A 21,452-nucleotide genomic window follows, 5' to 3' on the forward strand; every position below is an offset into this window, starting at 1 on the left:
ATGATTTTTCACCATAAGTAGTTTGTTTTGGATTATGTTTTATTTTTTAAAAGTACTAATGTTTGGCCTTTTGTGTGTGGGCATCTCGCCACCAGTTGACGTCACAACCTGAAATGCCTAATAAGCGAGAAGGACGAACTCAAAAGAAAGCGGAAGCTGCAAGTCCGCAGGGCCGTGGCGAAAGAGAAGGATGAGAAAAAAAGAAAAATCCGAGGGCGTAGTAAATCGGGCCCTTTTTTCACCAAGCGCCGCATTGATGATCAACCGTACCTGAGAATCTTTGGTTCCCTCCCCTTACAAAAATTGTGGGAAACCGGAATAGAAAAACCTCAAATCGAGTTTTAAATATTTCTACTCAAATCTACCGCAACTCTACGACTAGAAACCACCCCTTACCTGCATCATAAATAATTGTGTTAGCTTCAAAATCGAATTTTTTTATGGTTAAAATTCTTCTAGGATCGAAAATCTTAACTTCTAGAATTCGTTGTCGGTACTGGTCATTAATCTTCGTCGAACGTCGGCAATCAATTTATCGGATTCATTTTGAAGATCAAAAGTCATCGCTCGAGGAAAATATTTATTTCGTATGAATAAAGATTCGTTTTAATAGTATTTTTTAAAGTAGATTTACTTGAGGCAAATAACACTTAGATTGATTAATTGGATCGCTTCGAATTTATTTCATGAAAATTTAACGAAATGATTGGGAAGTTAATGTTTAAAATACTGTTTGAAAGTAACGTCATAACCAGAACAAATGAGGTGGAACTGGGTCTAATACGCTGCATAATTCGACGATTAATAAAGTTTTAATGAAAATTAAAATAACAGTAATTTAATAAATAACGGTATCCAGTTCGACTTAGCGGAGATTTGCAAATTTAAATTCGAAATCCCGGAAGCCTGAGCCTATCCCAAGTGTAGAATCCGCATCACGGTCACGGAGAACGCACCCGAGCCTCGGTCCGAGTTACTTGGAAACGGGAAAAGTAAAAGTAGGCATTCCAGGGTGTTGCGCTCGGTTATGCCTAAGCCCTAAGGCCACTTATATCGTACGTGTGCATACGATAACTATGACTATACCCACGGGTCTCGGCCCAAGTCTGCGATAAAAATATGCAACCGCGAGCGGACTTTAAAGTTATCTAAACGAAATCTTTTAACGCGTTTCGAATTGAGTAACAAAAAAGATGCATCTAATTTGAATGTCAAATATTTGTATGTGTCCCAAAGAACTTCTACCTCCAAATAAAAAAAAAAACCCAAGATAAAAATTAATTTTGAGACTTGAAGAAAATGTTTCAGCAGAGGGAATCGAACCATCGTCGACAAACCGCAACTCGCCACCCGGAAGACATATTTGCTTCGATAGCCTACTACAATGGGACCGCGCTTTACCGGAACCTGATATACCGGACAAGGTGGTCCAAGTGAGAGAGAGAGAGAGGGATGCTCCTGCAAGGTCTGCGGAGTTGTGCAGTTCACGGTTCGGCACTATATAAGAATCCACAAGCAAGAAGAAGGAGAAGAAGAACGGTTCGGAGAACTCCGATTTACCAAGCCCATTAAGGGTACCCCCGAAACTTCCGGTAAATCGCGGCACCAATGTACCTAGATTTCAAAATAAATTATCAATACAGAATTGCAATTTTCGGACTAAAAATCCAATTTAAATGTGTATATACTTTTTAATAATCGGAACAGGAAGTCACCTCTTGTTCTTTATTCAAATTTTGTTTACAAAGGACTCACTTAGTTCGGAGTCTCGTTTATTTTTCCGGGTAAAGTGGGAGGTGCATTTTTTCTACGAGCTTCAAAGCACTTTTCTACTTCTTAATCCGGTCAGTATTTGGGGAAATTTGTTGAAAGCCTTCCAGCCAAAGGCGAAAAAAAATCTTGACCTCCATCCGTGGATCTCGTACTAAAAAAAACTGCTTGAAATATCGGTCTTCAGTTGAAATGTTTTTTAGGTTTATTATTCAAAAAAATGATACCTGATTAATATTTAATTCATTTTAAATATTATTTGAACTTTTTATTTTACATTTAAATTGTTAGTATAAAACGGTGTAAAAATAGTTAAAAGTGCCACAATCTCGTGTTATAAAATCAAATAAATAATGGTTTCTTTAGTGATAGTTCGACCTGGAATTATCTTGGTTCATTTTACAACGATGCGCTGCCAAGAGATTTTAGTTTTATGGATGTGGCGGCGATTGCTTGGGACTGAAAGAATTAATGGCTACTCTTATTCCTTGTCTGTCTAGGATTACGGCTATTACACCGTTAAAACACTTAACTCTTTAAGTTCCAGTGGAAATAAATTTTCTCCTATTAGACCCAATTCCAATGACTCACCTCAAATTCTAGAGCAATTTTTTAAATTCTTCTCAATGTCAGTCTGAAAAAAAAACTAATTTTTCACTCCAAATTATTCAAATGACTAATTTTTGGATTAAATAAGTTTAAGATTTTTAATTTACACCATTAAAGGCTTTTAAAATTCTGAATTATAGATATAAGTTTTTTTTTAATTTGACTGTTTTTTGCAGCAATTTCAGTCCTTATCCTTTTACTTCAGACCATACTTAAAATTTTTTCAAACAGCGACGGAGCTTTTGTGTAATGATTTTTACTTGACAAAATAATTGCGGTAAAGAATTAAAGATCCTTTCTCTGAACTTTTACCGCAATTTGCTTTATTCGTAGCGTGTGGAGTCAAACAAAAAAAGTATCGAGTAACTTTTGTGTGATTTCCCTTGGCGGTCTAAAATCGAATTTAAAAACCTTGAGATCGTAAATTACACACCAAAAGATACAATGTACCTGAGGATGAAATTACGGAGGAAGTTGAAAAAATTGAACCTCATTGAGGAGATGAAGAAGTATCTTTAAAAATTCAATTCCAGGAGCAAAGGTCAGCAATTTAAACCTTGCAGGTATATTTTCAATTCATAGATCTTCAGCCTATACAATTTCTGTATTTTTATTTTTATCGGGTAAGAACATTACTAATTAAATCATGTTGAGCTCTCATTCCATTCTAGAAAAGTAGAAAAAAATTAAGAAAAAAAATCATTCTTCCGGGACTCGAACCCTGCATATCACTCTACAGCATACACTCTACAGTCTACACTCTACACCAATCAGGAGCTTCTACTCCATCTTGCACTTATAACCTCTAACCAATCTAACCGCCTCAGCCACCCGACTATGTACTTTTATTCTAAAACCCTAAATTCTTTATATTTCTCGAAAATTCCAAAACGACCACAAAATTCTTGAAGTATTTAACAGAATATGTCGCCCGAGGGAACACACGAAACCTATTTCTTGATAATTGTATTATTTTTCTTAATCATTCTCTTTAATTTACAAAATTCAAAGTACATAGTTTTAAAGAACCTTGACTTGGAAGAGTTGCTGATCCGAGTCTATCAATGAGAGTAGCCTACATTCGTGATCTTTTACCTGCAATACCAGGTAGACGAGAAAGATAGAATGTAAGTGAGAGAAAGAGGATAAGGAGAGAGGATCAAGAAACGCAGCCTGCTCCCGTACGCCATTCCTTTCTTGCACGCACACGAGACTCGGACTCTGCACACGCACTCTTATCCCCCCCTGCCCTCTTCTTACTCTAAGAGGCTAAGTCACCGGTTCCGTCTCACTTGGACGCAGACGCTTCGGCACGCACCGGTCCTTATCTCTTCCTCTTTCTCTATCCATTCGCTCCACGGTCGCTCTACCACTTTCCAACCCCCTCCTTCCACAATACCACCACTACTCGCTGCCACCAGACCAGACCAACCATCTTATCGCCGTCTCTCTTTCTCTTTCCATTTCTCAAACCGCGAGAGGGCAAGCTTTGACTCTCCTTGTCAGACGGACGGGATGCTGCGAGGCTTCCAGCTCTGGACCAGAGTAGGTTGTACAGGTATGCACGCGGTGGGCTGGCCGGGCATTCCTGCGGCGTTGCCGCGTTTCTTACTCACCGGAGGTGAGCGAGAGGGACATCCAAGACAGAGAGAGAGAGAGAGTTAGAGACGGAAAGAGCGGCTCTGTCCCGTGGTAGAGGCAATCGAGTTTACGCCTGGTCTGCCAGCGAGCAGGGAATTCGGTCGCACCACACCGACGGATTTCGGCTCGAGGTCATCAGACACAAGATTTTTTGAAAATTAATTTTTCTTGGTGAATCATGATGTTACATTTTTTGAGATCTGTTGCAGCAAAATTTTATATTTCGAAATTTTTAATTAAAGGTTTTCGAAGATGGAATAATAGTAAATACTTGAACAAGTGAATAATCTATACATAGTTAAACAAAAAGTACTCATTCTACAGTCCACATTATTTTGCTCCATTTTTTCTTTTCTGAATAGCACTAAGAACTGCTGAAATGATAATTCACTACAGCTGGATCTGAAGTTTACATTTTCTCGAGCTCCCTTATACCATAAATCTGAAAATGTACTTTTTAATTTCATTTAAAATTTGAATTTCAAAACGTTTTCATACGAGGACGATAGATAGGAGGAAGAATTGAGCATGAGCAATCAAAGAAAGTGCCCTTTCCGCATTCGAGAATTCGAGTTTCTTCAAGTATCGAGTAATGCGCTCTACTTCGCGCAAATGGAAGATGAAAAGTACGCAAGAATTGAAATAAAAGCCAGTGTAATTTAGCTTTAAGCTTATTTGCAGTACTTTGTCATGAAACGCTCTTTCATCACTTGCAATTACAATTTTCATACAAACTGAAACTTTTGAAGCAAGCCAAAGAACTTCCAACTTTTCCTTTTTTTTCGCCTCAAACGCGTTGCACCAATGGGCTTTTAATTCCGGGCGAACCCGCAATTTCGAAGATTGCCCGCATTAGGAAATTATCAGGATCTCGGAAACAGTATTCAAGAGGGTTGAAGGGTGCAGCGCATAACTTGGTACGTAATGCGAACCTCGAGGCTCGATTTTTTCCCCTTTAAAATATGGAAAACGGGGCCTTGTTCGGGATCCGAATAAATATGGTGGGCCGAATCGACGATTAAGGCGGGTCCCTCCTGTAATTTCTCTAATCGTCTTAACTTGCCATTTTCTCCTCCATAATCTCCAAACTAGTCACTAATGTGAATAACTTCCAAATTTAAATTTAAAATGCAAATTAAATACTCACGAAGTGATATTTTTTATCAATTAATAGAAAGCAAGATGAAAAAATAACAAGAACAAAATTCCCAACCGGGAATTGAACCCGGGATCGGATGCCACACATCACAGTGTAAAGAACTAAGCTAGTCAGTAGACCAGGACAATTGTCTTGAGTATTATGGCTAGAAATTGGCCAATTTTCGAGTTTTTCAAATTATTTTTTATGGATAGTAAATAAGAAGCTTACCTTGTTCTGCTCGGGTCCCTCGTGGAGAATGTAGTAAAATAAGGGCGACACAGGTGGTGAAAAAGAGACCTATGCGCGCCATATTGCCGGTCCTCTCGATCGCGAGGCTTCTCACTCTCTCCTCCTCATCCCTCTAACTTAGCCCCCTTCCGAGATCGAGTTCGAGCTCGCTCCCTCGTCCTGGGCCACGACGACGGCGAACACACGTCCTCTTGACGCGTGCACGCATCTACCACCCCGTCAAAGAAACGCGTTATCAATGAGGATGCCTCATTTTTCAATTTCACCAACAAACACTATCACACCACATCACACTAATCACCCTTTCTTCTTAGCTCCTTACTTCATGAGTCGTTGAGATCCTGAAACAAAAGAGATTTGCAGGTTAGATTTTCTGTTGTATGAGGATTCAATTTGTCATCAAAAATTGTATAGAGGAATCTAGTCATATTTGAGGGACTTATGGTTGCTTTATAAGAGTGGAAAAGAAAGGAATCTATTTTTAATATTTCAATCCCCTCCAATCTTCTTCAATCCCTGTTATTCCTTATATAATCTTATACTCCGCTATCCCTTTCAATCTTTTCTAAATACTCATCATATTTCACACTACTGTTAGATGTCCTTGGCATTGATGTAAACTTTCTACAATCGTTAGCAATTTGTTTCAATCAATCCCATTCCAATACTAATGACTCTTCATCCTGTACTAATCATCCCCAATGACGTATCATTTAGGCCCAATATTGTAAAAGGATTACGAATCTTATACCTTTTCACAAACAATCCCAAATTATGAATGTATCACTATCCAGAATAAAAGGTATCGCCCATATCCGCGCCAATCAATTCTAACCCCACGTCAACCAATCACAAGCATGTATCGAGCATTCTGTATTAACTATGAAACATAATCCCAACATGTGAGACCATAAAGTTTTACAGTAAAGCGTTGTTATTATTATTTTTCTCCTAAAGTCCTATTTTATCGCGACTGCTGGCTTTACATGGTGCACTGTTGCCAACTTTAAAAAGTGTTTGTATTACAGAATAAGTAACATTTCACTCATTGTCAATAACCTATTTCCAGCAATTTCAATCAAACAAAAATTAATACAGCATCAAGAAGTCCCGATGTAATTCCAATGAATCCAAATTAAATGACTGACTGACTGACTGATAATATTGTATTGGGAATGGGACTGTTTGGAGAATAAGCGTTACCGAATTGGAATTGCTTTTTACTGCGGTTTAGGACTCATCAACAAGGGATTGGGAATAACCAGTACTGGTTTGGGATTCATTGTTAATATAATGGGATTTATTGGGGATCGATTGTGATTGGTCAGTACTGAATTGAAGTTAAAAGTAAGTGTATCGGGATTTCATGGTACTGGTAGGGGAATGTGATTTATCAGTAAATACTGGATTGTAATTGATTGATAATTCATTGGAATTTATTGAGGGTGGATTGGGATAGATCGATACTGTATTGATATTGATTGGTACTGAATTGATTACTACTGGATTGAAAATTATTCAAAGTGGATCAGGTTACGTTAGTACGAGATAAACTCTTACAGGATTGGAATTAACTCCTAAAGGATTGTTTTATGCATACAACGTTATTGAAATTTTAATTAAATTTGGAAATGAAAATTCAAACATGTTTTATTGGAATTTCCAATCTTTTAATTGGGAATTCAGTTACAAGAATATAAAAAATTGGCCGAATTATGGGAGTTTACTGCAATGAGAAACAAAAGAATTAGGAACAAACTCCTATATAAAATATACACTCAAAGTCCCATAAATAATAATAGTTTCGAGGGTTGCCTCGCACTAGCCTTGTTACTAAATAGTTACCCTCGCAACGTAAACAACTAGGGCCGTCTGAACGGTTTCGAATTATAATGCATAATATTGCGCAGTATATACGACTGAGTACTTGCGCCCTGCGGCCCTTCCGGGGCATTCCGAGGCGAGAGTAGCAAACGTATGTCGCCTTAAGCTCTGAGAAACGCGTGGACCAACAGTTCTACGAATTGCAAAACCAGGCAAGCTTCTATGGGGCCTGGAATGTAGTCACACAATTCGCAGGTCATATATTCTCATGGATTTTCAGATACATGTGATTAATTATTGCAGGATTTGAATTTGGTATTAAATATACTTGGATTAGAACATGCTTATAAACAGGTTTAAATGAAATCGGCATGGTTTGCTTAGTTTTGGAAGGGGTTTCTGGTCGTTTGGTACAGGATTAAGATTAATTGGTACTCGATTAAGATTTATTTTGATTGGTTTGCAAATGGTGGGTACTGGGCCTGAATTGATATGTTCTGGATTAACATTATGCTATGGTAGAATTTCATTGATTATGAGAAATGATTGGTACTGGACTTTTATTGTTGGAACTGAATAAAATGGAGCTGGATTGGGAATAGTGTTGCACAGGATTCAGATGGTTTGGAATTAAATATTGATTATATACCGGATTATTTTTCTAATTAACTTGTAAATAGATCAATTATACTGGATTATTTGTTGTTGCATTGAGATTAAATGGTGATACATTTGGATTGACGGATACTGGATTATTTTTTTTCTGGATGAAAATTGCTTGGTACTCGATTCAAATTGTATTACTAAAGACTGACACAGAATTAGAATTTAACCACAACAAAATTAGAATAGAAAACAACACTAAATTAGGTTTACGTTAACATCGGGATTAATGTGGACGGTAGAAATGGATTGGACTGAATCATACTCTACTCAATCTTCATTGTCGCCTAAGACAAATTGGCTCATAAATAACCCACCGAGTGATTAGTTACTTTTAAAAATAATCCAACTGCCTAGGAATCTTTCTTAAATCTGGAACGAGAATAATTAATGAATACCCTCGTGTTTGGTTTTCCTACGTGCTTTCTAACGAACTATCCTCTGAAAAGAGACTTGAACCGCGACTTGGTCATCTTTCTTACGTTATAGACAGCCTTGCGCAATCATCTTCCGCCTTATATTTCTCCATACGCCTCTGTGTCTATTCGAAACCCGCAATTATTTCTGGCCTTTTCTAGTCGACTGGATTGTCCGGGTCATGGTATACAAAGGTCTGCCCTGCGTCGAAAAAGGATTCAAGTGTCGCGAATGCGAAAAATAAATCTTAGATCTTTCAATGATGTGCGAAAAAAAGTCTTCTGCTAACGAGCGCCCGGGGACAAACAACATTAGGTCTGTTTTCTCTTTCGTCAATAACTGATTCGTGTATTAACTAGTGTTTTCTGTGATTATCTTATTTTAGCTGCTTTAGAATGATTTTTTACGTTTGCACAAGTTTTCGGGATTTCAAGAAATTTATTTTAGAAGACTTGGTAATATGTGAGCAGTGGAATTAATCGGATAGGATTGAAAAGAAATGAAATGTACTGGCAGATTGAAAAGCTTTAGTGAAAATGTGGAAGAGATTGGCAATTATATTATACTGCATTGATTGGTCCTTGATTGGCATTTTGACCAGAATTTTTCGAATCTATCACTTAGGTATATAAGAATGAATTAAGGATCATAATTATATAAAAAAGGGTCAGAATATGAAATGAAAATTGAATGATTCCCTAACAGAGTGAATAGTATCCGTAGCATGAACAATTGAAATCGCGGAATGAGAAAGTTTGCTTTCGCGAGCTAATTATCATTGTCTCTGGCAAGAGTGCCATCGTTTGCCGACAGCACTTGAAAACAGAGAAGAGACTTCGATGATGCACGGGCAGAAGCTCTTTCAGCAGAATCGCTTCCAATGGCTGCAAACCGAGCTTGAAGGACTTTGAAGATCCTTGTAGAACGACTTCGCGGAGTGCTTTTCTCGCGCTTTTCTCTATTTTCTCTGTCTCTCCTTTCTCATATACATCCAGAGAAATCTGTGTTTTTTATTCCGGGCACGACATTCACCAGAGGACGAAAATGAACTTTTAATTCGAAAAAGTTTTATCATACTGTGCTATTAAAAAATTTTACAATGGTCATTTTAGTTCATTGTTACTTTTGCGTATTCAAACCTTTCAATCCTCTAACAATCGTTTTCATACATTCAGCTTCTTTAAAAATATGACGTTTCTCTTGATTCTAGGTTTTCATTTTTATCCTTTTCTATAAGTATTTCTATGAATCCAATCAATATTTTTTGTTTTGGATTCAACGTGTTATAAAAAATGGTTAAAACATGGATCTTAATGATAATAAATATATCATGAGACTAGATGTAATTAATACTGATTTAGCGACGAACTGTACAGGATTGGGACTGATTGGTAATGTATTGGGGGTTTATCAGGGATGGATTAGGATTGGTCGGTACTGGAATATGAATCATCAGAACTGGATTATAATTCTATAGGATTGAAAGATAGTCATATAACTAGGACAAGGATTGATTGGTACTGGATTTGGATTAGTAGTATTTTCAGAATACATAATGAAACTCGGATATAACGCTGCCGGATATATCCCTTCCGAGAGTTGACGCCGCGCCGTATAGGTAAGAGAAAAAAGGAGCAGCGGATAGTTTGCGGTGGTCAAACAGTCGTGAACAAACAAAAAAGGTTTTCATCCGAAGCGGCACTCTATCGGGTTAGTTTCTTACCTCCTCCAGCCTAAAAACCGACGTTATTTCCGAATTTTACTGTAATTGGTTATACAGGGATCACAGCGCAAAATGAGCTCAAAAAGGGGGAAATAGGGTGATTTACTTCAATGATTTTTCAATGACTCAGAGAAAAACTAAAATTAGTTAAATTTACAATACAAATTTTTTTAAGTTAAAAAAATGTCTACCTTATTTAGAATTTTTTTTAAATGTAGGAAAACATTTTTTTATTGATTCTTTTCCGTGGTGTTTATAACGTTTCAAAATCCTAAAAAAATGAAATCTCAAGAATCTTAATCACGACAAAAGCTTTTTTCCGAAAAAGTAAAATGATAACATGTTTATGTGGTTTAAGCTGAATAAATTTTATGTTTGTCATATTAAATTTTTTTTAATCTGTGTATATGACTCAATACAAAAAACCATGTATTTGCCCATTTACAAACAATTGTTTTTGGACAAACAATTTATTAAAAAATTTCCTACTTTTTTATTATTGGTTACTAGTAAAAGCTATATACATAACAATTTCCTCATAATTTTTTTAACTAAAAGGAAATATTTTTTATTTTAAAGCGTTACATTTTACTGAATTAAATATTTTTTCACTTCCGTCCAATACCAACCCACAAGTTTTTTTCCCTTAGCTTAAAGGATTTGATTTATTTGAGCTTTTTCAATCCGCCTTACTTTTCAGTGATCTCAAGCTCATATTATAAATTGCTCAAGTTAGAACATTTAATATTGCAGTCGATGAATTTGGAGCATTCCATTTTTCAATTAGGTTACACATTTCAACTACAAATTGTTCACCTTCTAATATTTATTTGAAAAGTACTATATATTTTGTAGCTGTTCCTATTTCATATTGGATAACAACTTCTGTCTCCAGTTTTCACATTTTCAACACGGTTTAAAATGTTTTATCTTCAAATTTTTTAAAGAGTATTTTTTAAGGTTCAGCATTTGGAAACGTGTAAATTATTCATAAATAATGTATTTAACTGCTATAAGGGACAGTTTTTTAGGAATATGAGAAAAGGGAGAATTTCAAGAATAAAGGGGAAACTAAGAAAAACGTAAACACTGGTATTAGAATGACATTGATTGATAATGTATAGGGATTAATTGGTACTAGATTAGTGTTGCAACTATTTAAAGAATAATATTGTGACTGGATTGGGATTAATCAGTAATGAACTGGAATTTATGAGGGAGGATTGGAATTGAATAATGCCGAAATAGAATTTATTGGAATTATTTTGAGAATGATGGACACAGAACTGTCATTTACTGGAACTTCAAATTTATTTGTCTTGGATTAGGATTTATCAGCACTGGTTTGAGAATGACCATGTACTGGATTAGTGTTTATTAGTCGTGGAATAGAATCGATTATTACTGCGCTGAGATTAGATGATAATGCCTTGAGATTAGTTTAGATTAGATATTTTTTTCACAATTATTAGTACAGTTAGGGTTTAGCGATTGATTAAAACTTGAACCTTATTGCCATAACATTATGTCAATTGGTACTGAAATTATGTACAGGGCTTCAATTGTTGGTACAGATTTCGGATTTATTGTAATTAGATTAGAATCGATCAGCACAATATTGGGATTAATTTGTACTGTATCAGGATTTATAGCTAATGGATTAGGATTAATCAGTAAGCGAAAGTTATTCCTAACGAAGTTTTGTATGGAATCGTACTAAAGTGGTATTGGTGCATAATAGGTATATGATTGGAATATAATTAAATGATACTGGACACATTGTTATTGTACCATGATTGATCAGTACAGGATATATTTTTTATGATTCTGGACAAGGAATCGTTGGTACTGAATTAGAATTTACTGGAAGGGGCTTAGAATCCAGCAGTAAATATATCCGGAATGGATGATTTAGGATTAATTGCTACTGGATTGTTGCTGAAATAAAAATATTAGTTAGTCGATTTGAATTTATTTTATCTAGTGATTTCAGATTGAACAGTATAAGATTGGGATTGATTGGTACCAGATTGGACATGTTTTTGTACAAGGAAACAAACCGAAACAGAAACAGATGTATCCGACACAACTGTCTACCTCTCCGTTTGTCACTTGGGTGGGACCCCCAGGAATAGTCGACCTTACTGAGTATAGGGGGTTGGAAGCGAGGGTACTGTATGTAGAATCTAGAAGTGTAGACTGTAGAGAAGACAGTAGTGAGTAGAGTGTAGCTACACTGAACTCGACCTGGTATCGAAGAAGACATTAAACAATAGCGGTGGATCGTTTGGCACCTGTACTGTTACGAGGAATGACTATGCAAGGATCATTGTTTCGCCATCGAAGCACTCGAAACGTGCCAAATGCTGAGCCAAAAAGGCAGATGGACAGCCGCATAAAAGCCGCTACACTCCCCTTTTCCCGAATTTCTGGATGGATAACAGTCAGCGAAAATTGCAGGGGGAAAATGAAGGATGAAGGTTCTCGGGGTTGGGGGACTTTGCTGTTTCCTGGACAAAGAGACTTAACTCTGAGGTTTACTGTAGTCTGCAAGATCCACATATCAAAATAGTAGAGATAAATAGGTAGATTGCTAGAAATCTTTTGTTACACGTTTGTGGGAAATGAAATTCCTTGGCTTTCTTGTTATTAAGATTGATACTTCTAAGATTCAAGATTTCAAGAGGAAAGTTCTAGATTTTTAGTGAGTGGATCGCGTATCTTAGTATTCATAGTGAATGAAAAATTGGCATAACAAGGAAGACGTTTTAAGTGTGTTCACAAAGTAGTAGAGCGCGAGTGCATAATCGAATCCACCTAAAAGCTGCAAAGCCATCTTGTCTAATGAAATCCAGCTGAAAGGATGCGTCTAGAAGTCGAAGGCGGAACGCCACAAGGAAGCAGGGGCAGGAAGGAGCGAACATAATTTAATTTATTATACTTGGGCAACAAGTTAAAACAAAGTTAGGTAGCAGGGGATAGAGGAGTGGTAAGATTCTCAGATCATCCCCTCTACAAATACAAAACAATACAAAAACATATTAACGTTTATTTACTAAACCGATATAAAAATATCCTAAAAATTAAAAGACAAACGATGGGGAGGGGCAGGTCTCAAAAGACATAGTTGATGATTCCAAAGAAAAAAGCCAAGTTTCATCCCAGCGTGCGTTCCTAAATTCGCTAAAATTCGCAATAGTCGGCGGACTAGTCAAAGGCAACCGAACGAAACTTTGGGGTTTGCTAGGAAATTGGAGGGGGTAGAGTGTCGGGGGTGGGGGAATCTCGAGGGGTGAGTTCCAGGATCAATACCACGCGTTTATCCCTCTCTCTATCTCTTCTCTTTCTCTCTTTCACCCACCAACGGCGTCACACCCCCTCCTTACAACCCCATCTCCCTCAACTCTACCCTTCTCACTCACTCGTTCTGACTCTCGTAAGCCTTAGGGTCTGGTCGGCGTCTCGCCATTCTTCGCGCAAAGAGATGAGAACGAGAAAAGAAATAGGGGCCTAAAGTGGGGGAGGGGTGCTCTGACTAGGATACGAAAGAGAAAAGAGATGAGGGGTGGTACGAAATTCTAGAGTGCCAAAATATAGTAGAGTAGGTAGCGAGACGTGGTGAGAAGGTGGGGGAGAGGCAGGGGGCTCAGGGGAGCCAAAAGTGGGAGAAAGAGGTAGGCGAGCTTTAGTTCTTCTAAAGCGGGCAAAGACCTTCTCTCCTCTCTACGGAAAGCAGAGCGGCCCAAGATGCATCCGCGAAATTGCAGACGAAATTAAATGTGTTGCTTCTGCTGCTTTTGTAAATCTACTATGTAATTTTCCTAACCAGATATTCCTTTTCATTCTAAGGAGATTTTACGGTGAAAAATAATTGCATTTTTTTCATAGCTAAGATATTCAGGTAGATAAACTAACAGACAGCACTCTATCTTTAGAAAGAAGGTGGTCGGCCTCTCTAATGAATGAAAAAGACCCATGCCCTAATTTAATAATATATTTTAATTATATGTTTATTGGATAAAACAATTTTATTTAATTAAAAACTAAATGGAGCCCTACGGCCTCCAAAATTTTTTATTATCAGCCAGTAGAGATTTTTTAAATATGAACTGTGTTGCCTTTGTCTGGAAAGTACTTTCGTGAAAATTTTAAGATGTCCTCTTCTCGACAGCCCTCCTGGGCCCCATCCTCGCCCCCCAGAATCTTCTGCCGCTAGAAGCAATCGAGAAATCTGCAGTGCCTCTTTTCATCCAACGCCAGAGACTTTTCAACTTTTTGACAAGAACCTCGCCTAGTGGCAATTGGCCGAAAAACAGTCGCTCGTCTCGAAAGAAACCAAGGAGTTGGGGGGGGGGGGGCAGAGTAACGAGCACCACTCGTTCCTTTGATAAGCCGCGATTTTCACCCCCCGGCGCTAGTTCGCGGATGTAAACAGCTCTACTTTAGAAGATTCGGAGTCGCCCAGAGGCGTAATCACAACGCAGGGAAAAATTTAGAAGGGACTAAAAAATTATGATGAAAAGTAAGGTTCTTGAATTGAGCTTGAAAAGGATGTTATTTAATACAAATTCGAATTACTTTTTAAATATTAAAAAAAATTAAGGGGCTTGATGGAGAAATTTTTGAGTTGGACCCTTATTAATGAATTGAAGCCAGGTTTAAGGTCAATCTCAAAATGTAGCCCCACCTCTTCTGCTAACAAATTTGTCAATTAATTGAAACAAATAAAACAAGACCCTAAAAATAAAAATATATATTTCAAGTTTTTTTCTTAAACTAGCCTTCCCGGGTAAATGTTATGAATTACGCTCCTGACTCTCTGGACAAGCTCTTCATCGAGCAAAGGCCTCTTCCGGATTTTAGCCCCTCATCCCACGATCCTTCTGCCAAATTGCGAATTTCGGGGTGGCTCGAGTGGCTCGTGAAAAATAAAGCACCTCAGAGATACGACACGATCGCCCCTCTACCCCTTTCTATGTCAGCCCTATCTATTTCCAGGCCGTGGTCCCCCTTCCCCTCAAATATGACCACTAGCCGATTTGCAATGGAAATCTCATCAAATTTTGCGGGAAAATTGACCTGTTTCATTTTCATGAAAATATTCTATGTACAAAGGGGGCTGACAAAAATTGGCTATTTTCAGAGTATTGGCAACGTTTTGTTATGAATAGCTTCAGTTGAAAATTCGTTTGATCCCGATTTAAAATTCTTTTGTGAAGGCAGGGTTTTGCGGAATTTAATTAAACTTTCTGAAACGTTACCAGTACGAATAAAAATTAAATATAGGAATAAAATAGATCAAGTGGGGCTAATTAATGCAATAAAGAACAAAATTAATATATGGGAAGTGAATAGAAAAAATGTCGAAGATAGTAACAAATAGTGAATTGTGCATTGAAAAAAGCGAAAAAAATTTAACTGAGAGGATTCAAACCTAGATTGCTCAGAGAACACCGTAAGAGACGAAAGTCAGAACAGATACGCAAAACCTAAAAACTACAAAATAATTTTAAAAATGCACCCTCCACTCTTACATTTTCCTGAAATTAAGAAATAAAGAATATTTTTCCTTTATAGAAACACTCTAATAACGCAGAAGAATTATCGTAAAAGAAGACTTTCTTACCGAGCATAAAACATGCCTTCATTTATAATTAAATTGGATTTTTTTATGACCAAATTAAGGATATTTACGATCAGCAGCGTAGGATCGCTAGAAATAAAAAAAAACCCTCCTGACTCTGAAATTGATCCAAAATAGAATTAGTCAGTATAAAGAACCCCTTATGAAGAAAATTGGGGGACGGTACATTTTTTTGAAAGACGAGTTTAACAATTTTATGAGAGTCCCTACTTTTTTCCCTTATTCCGATTTTTTTCTATTTATTGTGTCCTCGCTTTGTCATATATTTACGAGCCGCTCGAATGTATGGTAAAACCAAACCCACAGCCGTGAAATAAATCCGCACTCGGACGAGTCGGCAGGTCTTAAATTTACCGGAAATAGAATTTGTCCCGAGGCGCACTTGGGACGAAGCGGAAGGAGCCAGGGGCGTAACGAGGGGCTTTCCATCCCCGGATAAAATTTGGCAAGAGGCTTCAAGAAACGTGGATCTTATTCAATGGAGAATTCGGTAATTTAGAGATTTAGGGAGACTGAGATGACATCAGCTTTAGACAAATTGAGTTGTCGCTAGGAAATTTTAGTGGTTGGAAGAGAAGAAAATTTATGGAGTCGTAGTGTTTTTGGAGAGAGACTGTTAAGTTAAAATTTTGTCAACTTCATCCGAAAATGGAGTCGTAAAACGGCTTCCCATGAGAATGAAATGCATGGGGCTACTTAGCATCCGACATAAGTTCTCCTTGCGATCCTGCTCGTAAATCTGTCGAGGTTGTTTTCGTTCTCTGGGGAAAATTAAATTTTCCCCTCGTCTTCGTTTTTGCGAGAGAGACTTGTGTAGGAAAACTGCGTTCTTTCCCATCCTTTTGAATTTACCGATTCTCTTGGTTTACTTTTCCCAGGTTTCGAGTAACTTTTTTATTTGTTCCAGTATCTTTAGAGGGACGCCGAAATAGGAGCTAGGGGATTGAATGTTTGTTATAAAAAATATGACATTTTTCAACAGATCCAAGAATGATAGAATTATTATTTTGAAGGCTAGTAGAAATGGGGAGATGTAGGAAGTAGACATTAAAAAAAAACTTCGCCTTTTAATTGAAATTTAACCAAAAATAATTTTTCACAAAGACTTGTTTTATACAATAACGAGTAGCATATTAATAGGCAGAAGGACAGTCCGGTGCATATATGAGGCCACGTTACTTTCACCAGCGGCAGGAATGGTGCTTGTTACGAAATGCCTTCCGAGCCTCAGTCTATACTCTATAACACATGACGTAGATTATCCTTTCCAATTTGCTCGAAAGAGAAACTGGCGCAAAATTGATTTTGAAAAGTCCTCCGTATATCACTCTATTGTGATCAAATACTCACTCTGAAATATAAATTACGTGAAATTATTATTTTCGGAAATCTTAAATGAAATAGAACAATCCAGAAGTCGGAAAATCTTGAAAAAAAATGGAAGGAGGGTCACATCAGCTGTGAACCATCACACCAGCCGCAGCTTCATATTCAATTACCAACGAGAGCTGGAAACAAGCACAAGGACGAGGAAAAAATGAAGAGAAAGAAGTAAGATAAAGAGAGCGGTCACGAATTACAGAGAACTCCAGGAGACGTCAAAAAAATTCTATTATTCTCGCTCTTTCCTAAACCAACCTTAAACCCCCTTCCAGAATCTTTCTCACCACTTTTCATGCTCTGTTAATTCTCAGAGTACTGTGAGCCAAAAAGTGATCCATACAGAAATTAAAAAGACATTACATCGAATAATGCTAATTGTCAGTAAGTAATTTTACACTGTAAAAGAAGATTTGTGTAAAATTAAAAAGTTTCGGAAAATTACATATTGTATCATTGTAAATATCACACACTTCACTGTGTGATTTTACAAAAGTATGTGAAATTACATCCTCTAGCGATGTAAATAAAAGGACCCTCGAACAGCAGTGTAATATTACACACTCGATAAAAATAAAATTACACATTCCCTCGTACGAACTTTACATTCAGAAGGGAAAATTCAGTCGCAGCGTGTAAAAATACCATGCGACAAAAAAATACACGTAGTATCTTATGTGTTTTAGGTAAGTGGTAACGTGTCCGGCTTGTGTTTCTTCAATCTCCATGAAATTCTATTCTACGAAGTTTGAGCTTCGAGTGTTCGAAACCTGTCGCCCTGATAAATTTTATTTTATTCTTTCACATAATGAATTTTACATTTTCGAGTGTAAAATTATCGAACGAATTGGAATATCACAACAGATTCTTAAAGTTACTCCGATACACGAGGGTCCTTTTATTTACATCCACCAGAAACGTAAAATTCAATAGATTTTTTGTACAGTGTAGTTATAGTAGAGTTTTCGCAAAACGCTTAAATCCTCGGATTGTTAATTTGGATTGTTGAAATATTAAATAATCCATTTCACAATAAAAGGTACCAGTTTATGGATCGTGAACAGAGGTTTGCACGGCTACATTGTTAGAAAAATATGTATGAGGTTAATATAAATATGTGCGAAGCAAATATGCACTACCGCTTCTTCGATATAGTAGACGGCGTGAAAAAAGTGCTTTCATTTACTTAAATTTTTTTAAATGTTCGCAATTAGAGTGATAACCTAGAATTCGTAAACTGAATTGTTATTTTTATAATTAAAAAGTGCAACGTAGGGGTGGAACTTTGACCTAAATTGACTCTATATAGTAGAAATGTATTGTAAGTCTACAGTTGTTTGTAACACAGGAAAAACTGGGAAACAAGGAAACCTATAGAGCAGCGATTCCCAAGCTAGTGCCGCCGGCCGATGAGGCTGCCGTCGACAGGAGGATGCCACCCCGGGCCGGGCAGCACCCGAGGGGGAAGCCAGCCCGGGCCCAGCCACTTGGCAGCCCCCCTCCCCCCGCTATGAGGACCCTTTCATTGCCATGAGATTTAAGGCTGTTTCAATAACTAAAATCCTAAAGATATTGCTCAATTCAATTCTAATGATCTGGATCATTTTCCTGATGTAATTTTAAGAAAATGGAAAAAAGTTGATAAAAATCGGTTAACATTCGGAGTAATTAAGCATATCGTTAAGAACACGCAAAATTACAAGAACTCTCAACTGGCATTGCAGATATTAACCGATTTTCATCAACTTTCTTTTCATTTGCTTAAAATTAGATTAGGAAACTGATTCAACTAATTAAAATTTAATTTATTAACATATTAACACATTTTAATTTTTGTCAACCGGCTCTAATTCTCTCGCGTGAAGCATGGTGTGTCAAGCAGTGAAGCAGTCAAGTGTGCCCCCTTGGCGGCAGGGTATTGTGAAAAAATGTGAGGGAGGCGCCCCTGTCGCTCCCCAGAAAGTGCATGAAAAGTTTGAGAATCGCTGCTATAGAGACGTGATTCCCAAACTTTTTTCGCTCTTTCTGGGGAGCGGTGGGGCCGCCATCCTAAAAATTTTTTATAATACTTAAACCCAAGGGGGGCACTTAAGAGCCTGTGTTGCGGGCATATGCTGTCTTGTCGCGCTCGACCTTCCCATTATAAGAAAATTAGAACCGAAGAGGAAAAATGGAAAATTTAGTGAAATATTCATTAGCGAATTTTAATAGGCAGCATTAGATTTTCTGGACTATGACGAAAACATTAGAAAAAGATAGACAGAAATCGGTTAATAACTTCAAAAGTTATTGTACTTTTGTTACGCTGCAAAATAGTCCAGTAATGTATTTTCTTGGACAAATTTAGTGAAAATATTAACCGATTCTTATGAACTTTTTTCCATATTTCTAAAATTATATCACGAAATTGATTCAGCTCATTTAAATTTAATTCTATCATACATTCATAACTTCAGTTATTGTAACAAGTCTGAATTTCAGAACAATAAAAGGGATTCATGCTAGGTCAACAAAAGTAGTCCCATGCTCACAGCGGGGACCCTGCCTTAGAGCCCACCGAGCTACCCGGCCCGGGGTAGCATCCCCCTTCCGCCAGGTAGCCACCCTACCCAAGGTAGCAGTTTGGGAATCGCTGCTATAGAGCAGCGATTCCTAAACTTTTTATGCACTTTCTGGGGAGCGGCAGGGCCGCCACCCTCAAATTTTTTCACAATACCCTGCCGCCAAGGGGGGACACTTGACTGCTTCACTGCTTGACACACCATGCTTCACGCGAGAGAATTAGAACCGGTTGAGAAAAATTAAAATGTGTTAATATGTTAATAAATTAAATTTCAATTAGTTGAATCAATTTCCTAATCTAATTTTAAGTAAATGAAAAGAAAATTGATGAAAATCGGTTAATATCTTCAATGCCAGTTGACAGTTCTTGTAATTTTGCGTGTTCTTAACGATATGCTTAATTACTCCGAATGTTAACCGATTTTTATCAACTTTTTTCCATTTTCTTAAAATTACATCAGGAAAATGATCCAGATAATTAGAATTGAATTGAGCCATATCTTTAGGATTTTAGTTATTGAAACAGCCTTAAATCTCATGACAATGAAAGGGTCCTCATAGCGGGGGGTTGGGGGGGGGCTGCCGAGTGGCTAGACCCGGGCCGGCTTCCTCGTCGGGGGCTGCCCGGCCCGGGGTGGCATCCCCCTGCCGGCGGCAGCCTCATCGTCCGGCGGCACTAGTTTGGGAATCGCTGCTATAGAGTATTCAGTATAGAGCAGTGGTCGGCACGCTCTTGCCCAGGGCAGGGTAGCCTGCCCTGGCTGCCCTACGACCTACTTTCAGGGCAGTACCTGCGAGCTTGGCCAGAACACCCCTTTCCTCAGAGGTCCTTTGATAGAAAATAAGAAAAAATGTGAGACTAAAAAATTCGTAATTATATATTTTCTAATAGTCAAATATTTTTTACTTTAATTCTGTTCAATAAATTATGTCCGTCAGAGTTTTATTACACGTGTGCTTTAAGGTAAAATTTGTTTTATAACTAAATAAAATTTCGAAGTGAGCAAAGCGAAAAATGGGTTCTTCGCAAAAAGTCTCTATTAAAATTAGGTTCCTTCGGAGGTCGTACACCAAAACTTCTATCTTTGTACTGTCAATCCATAAAACTGTTCAAATATGACTTATCTAAGCTCTAAGCCTCTAGTCTAGTCTCCGGTGCTACCGACTTTAATATAGACATTCCGTTGTAAAAGAATTTTTATCTCCACCTAATAAAAGCTCCCTAGAGCTATAAAATGTGAAAAACAAATAATGAATCTGGTACTAACATTATATAAAGCAACAACCAGTTTTCACTCACAAAAACGTAAACACAAAGTCTCACTCGGTCAGACTCTCCTTTCTATTTATTTAGGATGACATAGCGTACACACTTCTCGCCCCTAGCGACGCACATACGCAGTTTTCTCGACTCGTTTGCGTGATTAGTGACTTATTCGAGTGGACGGCAACAAAGTCAATATGTCAATCTTGATACAGCGAGTGGTGTACATTTTGAATATAATTTCACCAATCCGCTGAAACACGTGTCATCTCCTGTTTTTAGGGGCCCCACTGAAAATATATAAGGTGGTTCAAATATTTCTGATCTAATCAAACCAAGATCAAATATTTCTATCTTTAAGTACACATTTCCATTAAATCTTAAAATCTAAGTTCAAATGTAACTCTCCTTTACGAATCATGAAAATAATTTTCGAATTATAAGGTAGGTTCGAATATAGAAGCATTTAAAATTTGAGCATATATTAAATAAATAACACCTAAGAATTTGAGCACGAAAAAATTTCAATATCCCAAAATGCTTACGAAAATACATTCTTTTTTAA

General features: G+C 37.4%; 1 protein-coding gene across 21 annotated transcripts in view; it reads right to left on the reverse strand.

Moving 5' to 3' along the window:
- LOC117174841 (ephrin type-B receptor 1-B) overlaps window positions 1-21,452 on the reverse strand; it is a 159,903-nt gene that overhangs the window by 89,645 nt on the left and 48,806 nt on the right. For all 21 annotated transcript variants that reach the window (XM_033364372.1, XM_033364364.1, XM_033364250.1 and 18 more), the window contains exon 2: window positions 5,390-5,751. In XM_033364372.1, the coding sequence (XP_033220263.1) occupies window positions 5,390-5,471 (82 nt within the window). In that variant the 5' untranslated portion in view covers window positions 5,472-5,751. The remainder of the gene's footprint in view (window positions 1-5,389; window positions 5,752-21,452) is intronic.

This window comes from Belonocnema kinseyi, chromosome 1 (assembly GCF_010883055.1).
Source record: "Belonocnema kinseyi isolate 2016_QV_RU_SX_M_011 chromosome 1, B_treatae_v1, whole genome shotgun sequence".
NCBI classification, from domain to species: Eukaryota; Metazoa; Arthropoda; class Insecta; order Hymenoptera; family Cynipidae; genus Belonocnema; species Belonocnema kinseyi.